Below are 6,207 nucleotides of genomic sequence, written 5' to 3'. Positions count from 1 at the left end.
AATATCATCTGAATATATAAACCCACATAAGATTATGACATTCAACATAATCATCATGAAACCCATCTCCTCTGCTCAAAAGAATAATATCCTTGTTCTCTGCACCTCTGGTTTATCTACTAGGCAAATTGCCTTCAAAACTGGTCTTGGCAAGTCCACTATTGCTACAGTCATAAAGGAACACATGCCAGAGAAGGAAAATCATAAAATGAGATGTCCCCTCAAGCTTACTCCACAGAACAAAAGAGCTATTGTTCACCAAATTCTATCTGGCAAGGCTTCAAATGCTACTCAAGCTACCAAGTTCATCAATTCCATCATCTCCACTCCTGTCTCAACCCAAACTGTTAGAAACACCCTCAAGGCAGCCAATCTCAAGGCTGTAACCAAGAAGAAAAAACCTCTTCTCTCTGTAGCTCATAGGAAGAGAAGGCTAGCCTTTGCTTTAAAGCATCAACATTGGACTGTGGAAGACTGGAAGAAGGTTATTTGGTCAGATGAAACAAAAATCAATAGAATGGGGTCAGTTGGCCAGGAATATGTGTGGAAAAAGGCAGGAGAACCATTAGGAGAAAGAGAAGTCAAGGGTACACTGAAGTTTGGAGGAGGAAACATGATAGTATGGGGTTGTATGGGATGGAATGGTGTGGGAATTCTTTGTGAGGTAGAAGGAAGGATGAATGCAGAGTAGTACATCTCCACTCTAGAGGAGTGTCTACTCAAAAACATGCAGGAGTCAGGGATTGATGAAGAAGACATCATCTTTCAACAAGATAATGACCCCAAGCACACCTCAAAACTGGCCACAAAATGGTCTGAAGACCATGATATCAATGTTCTATCATGGCCAACACAGTCTCCAGATCTGAATCTCATTGAACATCTCTGGGAATTACTCAAAAGACTACTTGCTGCCTATCAAGATCCTCCAAAGGGGCTATTTGAACTATGGGAGAGAGTTGCAGCAGAGTGAGAAAAGATTGCTAAAGAGGAGTGTCAGAAATTGATAGAAAGTATGCCTAGGAGGATTGCAGCAGTTATTAAAGCCAAAGGGGGTAACACCAAGTACTAGAATTGTAGAATGGCAGAGGTCCCAACTGGGAGATGATGTAGGACTCTTGGAACCCCACTGAAAATATCTGCACTTTCCTTCAAGCCCTATGAATGGGCACTAAAGCAACAAATAAATGATAGTTAATGAGATTCACATAGCAGGATGCACTGAAATCATCCAGTGGCCATGGTTGCCATTCTTATCAGACTTCGTAACTCTCCACTGGAGTTCACCATGGCCATGTTCACAAAATGGTATGTAGTCTGGCTTCATGAAAGGGGTATCTGGGGGTGTGTTGGACATGGTGAATAGACAGCATGAACCTGAGTAGTGTAGTAGGCATAGCAAGGTGATTAGAAGTTGCATCGTGCAACTGGTTGTACTGCAGTATAGTTATTGTCAGTAAATAGCAAGACAAAGAAGTGGAGAAATTACTTGTACAGATAGATAGCGTACCTGTAACAGTTTAAACAAGACACAAGGGGCAGGGGCGGGGGCAAGGAAAGAGACACAAGGGGTGGGAGCAGGGAAAGAGTGACATACAGTCCAAGCGGAGCGGGTTTGTTTATTTGTAGCTGTGGTGGCTGGAATGTTTGTATTGTGGCAGCATGTTTGTTTATTTGTAGTGGCTGGCACACTGAGTCATACCTGGTGTAACACTTGTGTTGGTGTTGGGCACGTATCTGGTGATAATCATGTTTTATATTCCTCAACACACTTCCGATCTTCTGAAAGTTCCGTGTGCTTGTCCGAGTTGTCCGAAGGTAGTCCACCCTTTTCTGAAGCCTTTCTAGCTTTTCTGATCCTCCATACCATGTCCTATCCTTGTCTGTTTGACTTCGCTGGTGCGTTTTTCACTTGATTATCTGTTATTGATTATATCTAGGGGCACATACATCAAAAACCCTTGCTAATACATATAGATATGCACCTCATGCATTATTACAAGTATATCTTCGTAGCAACTCGCCTTGAGTCTTATTACATTTCGGATGTCTTATCTCGCTACAGTTTTCACCTATGCAGATTCCGGACTTTCACATTGTAGGATATATTCTGGCTTGCTAGGAGACTCGCAACTCACTTCACTTCCCTTGCCTCGAGTCATAGTTAGTAGTAGTCATTTCTGGGTTTTAGTACTTCACACAATCGATCTTTGTCCATTCAGAATGATTGTTTGGCCTCACTGCTGCCATCTTGCTATTGAAATCCTTAAGTCTTTCGATGAACTTTCGCTAGTCATACTTCACAAAGTTCTATACATTGACAAACACCATATTCTCTATCAGAAACCTTGCTGTTTCACCGGAAGCTCGCCAGAAGCTTCACACAAACTTGGACCTTCATTTCTTGATGTCAGACCTATACCGGACACTTTGGACAATTCTTCGGAAGTCTGAACGTACTTAAGGTATCATTCTCTTTTATCACCTTCGATCTTAATATGATATCCCTTGCATTTATATCAAGAGATAATCCTACAGGCAGTCTATTTGGGACAAACATCTCACTCGCACTTTTGAGTCTTAAGGTAACACCTTTTGTATAGCCCACCAGGAATCAACTCTTTACACTGGGGCGGATGCTGGACAGGGTTGGAGGGTCGGATCTTCCAGGATCAAAATATTCTGCTTGCACTAGTGTCAGACAGAGCACTAGGATCGAAAATTGAGTCGTATGTTTGAGACACCATTGATCGTGAAGCTGGTGAAGGTTAATGGAAGAGTGACTCGGTGGACGTGCACTAAGCCACGCCTCTCAGGAGACTATTAATTGCTATATTTGGTGTGAAGTATTTTCATTTCTAATCTTTCCCTCATGTCTGATAGTGCCAACCATTTTGCAAATTGCTGTAATAGTGTTTTGCTAATATGTTCACAGCAGAGCATAAGATTAAATATTTGTCAATGTAAGTTGCTGAAGTTAATCTTCATAATTTACTGTAGTGCTTATTGAGACTCATTTTTAGTTCAAAAATGAGTGTAAAAATTCTCAAAAAGCATTGCCACCATTTTTGACTTAAGGCTATTACCAATAAGACTACTCTCTAGGGTTGGTTATAAGAGTTTAGTCAGGATTGTAAAGCTTGAGATAGGATAATAATGGTAACTGATACTGAGTACTCCTGCTAAGTCATGAAATGGAATCAGATAGCATTTATTCAGGCACTTACAAACATCATAAAGGCACTTGCACAACCATGACCACTAGTACAACAGGTGGCATACATAGATTAAATTCAAAAAAACTTTCTGTGCAGCATCTGGTTAAACTATAATGGGATTCAAAGCTGGTTTTGAAACTTCCCTGAAACTTTTTTGAAAGCATCAACAAACATGGAAACTTTTCAGAACCCTGGCAGCAGGTATCAGAGTCTGAAATCAAAACTTTATGCTGCACGTGCACGATGCCCCCAATATGTTCACCCACTGTAAGGCATTCAGCACACCTCAAGCAGCTTTCCAAAATATCTGCTGGTCTAAATATGAGTAAACTACCACCACCACTACTGCCACTGCTGCCACAGCCACCACAACCACCACAGCCATCACAACCTTTGGAATCTTCGCGTAGCAGGGGGAGGGCTAGGGCTAGGGGGCGAGTAAGGGGTGCTACTGTGACTCGTGGGAGGGGACGAGGAGGAGGAGGAGGAGGTACCGACCATCCAGATCCCCCCCAACATCAATCTGCAACTGATCTGGACAACAACAACATTACAGACCCTGAAGATTGGTCTATAACTCATGAGGATGACACCAGCTTTGTCCCTGCCAAGATCAGGTGGGACACCACCGATTTTGATGGCACTACAATCCTCGTATCCTGGCTCGCCACACATCCAGCCGACTGTCGTGTACTTTTCTCCGATAACAAAAAGAATTGCAGCACAGTGATCGGCACTGATCGTCCTTTGGGCAAGAGTAAAGCCAATATCTACCTTGTAATCGCCAGACATGTATTCGAAAATGACCCAACATATGGGACCTGGTATGCTGTAGAAGGGAACCAGCCAAAGTTCAAACAAGCCATTGCCAATCATCTTGCATAGTATGTGCATCTTCCTCCTTATATATATATTCACTAATGAAATTTTAGTCTCAGGGGGAAGTATAAGGCTGCAACCAATCGTTTTTGGATGACTGGCGCTGGCATCAACCCTCTTGACCCTCTATCTCAAGTAAATCTTCAAGGCAAGTTTTATTTTAAATTGTTTAAATTATCTGACCAAGCTAGAACCATTACAGCGCAAGTATCATCTGAATTTCCCTGGTTCGAAGACCTGGATGCGCTGTGGAAGGACAACCCTGCTTTTGCCCCAAAGACCTTCTCCTCCATTCCTGGAAATGATTGCGCTGGTGCCCTCCATGCTCTAACACAGCCTAAACACAAACAGACCTCTCGCCCTACTAGCAAGCAGGTTGCCTCTCATCCTGCAAATTCCAGTGCTGCTGCAGATGATTCCATGGTGTGCTCACAAGAAAAGAGGAAAAGGAGGGCTCCAAATTTTGAACCCAATGATGCCCCTCATCCTACCGCCTCCCAAGATCTCTCCAATACCAACTCTAACCTCGACAATATGGATGCTGACCTCAATGATATGTACGCTGACAATTCGCCTGGCAAAGGCATGCTCCCTGCTACCTTTATTGGGGGGCACAACCCTCCATATGACCATACATACGACGACTTTGACCCTGTACTTGAGGAGCGTGACACCGGAAATTGGGATGATGGCGCTGAGGAGTTGGAGATGGAGGTGGATAACAAGGAACAGGATAACACTCAGCGCCCAAGCAATAAACACCCACACCAAAGGTCCCCCTCACCATCCCACACCTTCAAGCCAACACATCACACCCCACAGTATGATTGTCGTGAAGCAGCCTTCACTGGCAAGTCTCGCGTTGCTCGTGCCATGGAGCATGGCTCCCCTTGTGCAAAAAAGCCAGTGTCTATGTCGTCCTTGTCGGCGAATACCCCCAGCGCATCCGCGTGGACATTTACTTCATCACCCGGCATGGTATCACAAGACTCGCAGACTTCACTTAGACCCAGCTGGAAAAAGGCTGCACACAAGCGCAGCCTTTTAGGGCGTGTTCAATCAGGAACGTCAGATGTGCTTGAGCAAGTAAGCTCTCTCACCAATGATATGAGCTATATCTACTCTGCGAAGGAATCTGCCTCCGAGTACAAAATTGCCAAGGTCAATGCACTCTGCCATGAGCGCAATATACAATTCCAACGGGAGCAGGGTGTAATTGAGCGCAATGAAGCTGCTTCAGTGCACCAGCAGTCACAGGAGGCAAAGGCACTCGAGCTTCATCTTCTCGAAGCCCAGGCCAAAGTTCAGTCAGAGAAGGCAGCGGCTCTTCGCCTTGAAATTGAGTTGATCACTCTCAAAGAAGGGTCGTCATTGAAAGAGACTTAATTTATTGTTTACTCACTTGCAGCTGTTGTTGTACTTGTTCGTGTTGGAGCTTTCATTTGCCATTTGCGTTGGACTCACTTGTTCATGTATTCATGTTCAAAGTCATGTGCATTTTTCGTACGTGTAGTGTACCTTACATGTTCTATTTCACTGATGATATGCATCATACCTTGTTCTTGCCTACCCTGCCTCCTCTCGAGCATTTCAAGCAAGTAGTCCATCAACCGACTGCGAGATGCCTGTTCAGGTGTTCCATCATACAACATGTCATTGGCTCCATCCTCACTAACATCCTCCTCTCATTCCTCTTCAAACCCATCCTGCCCTGTGGCCCATTGAGTAGTAGATATGTGGCGCTCTTCCTCGAATCAGATGACCATGTTGTGGAGAATCAAGCAGCACATGATCCAGTACGTACAATGTATACTCGAGGTGTTTCTCAGTTTGTATCAGATGCCGAAGCTTGCGGAGAGATTGGAAATGGCCTTTGAGTGCCGCAAAGACATGCTCAATGTGAACGCAGACCTAACCCCAAAAATTGGTAAATAGATACAATGAAAAAGATAGTATACATACCATAGAGAGATTATAGTTGAATTTCTTTCGCACCCTGCTTAGTGTGCCATTGCGCGGCTTCTTGAATGGCATAATGCACCATGGTTCCAAAGGGTACGCGCTGTCGGCCCTGATCCAGTGGTTGTCTCTGAGGAGCACCTTGTGGTCT

At 44.2% G+C, this 6,207-nt stretch overlaps 1 protein-coding gene across 1 annotated transcript; it reads left to right on the top strand.

The window, feature by feature from the left end:
* Positions 1 to 3,461: 3,461 nt before the first annotated feature.
* On the top strand, positions 3,462 to 5,483 carry F5891DRAFT_1187851 (uncharacterized protein; the record flags this gene model as incomplete). Its single annotated transcript, XM_041366911.1, has 2 exons — positions 3,462 to 4,102; positions 4,151 to 5,483. The coding sequence occupies 2 exons, from the start codon at positions 3,462 to 3,464 to the stop codon at positions 5,481 to 5,483; spliced, it is 1,974 nt and encodes a 657-aa protein (XP_041226725.1).
* Between the last annotated feature and the right edge of the window lie 724 nt (positions 5,484 to 6,207).

Source organism: Suillus fuscotomentosus (assembly GCF_016647785.1).
Source record: "Suillus fuscotomentosus strain FC203 chromosome Unknown F5891scaffold_23, whole genome shotgun sequence".
Taxonomy (NCBI): domain Eukaryota; kingdom Fungi; phylum Basidiomycota; class Agaricomycetes; order Boletales; family Suillaceae; genus Suillus; species Suillus fuscotomentosus.
The sequence above is the reverse complement of the archived record's forward strand: the minus strand, read 5'-3'. Positions and strand labels throughout refer to the sequence as shown.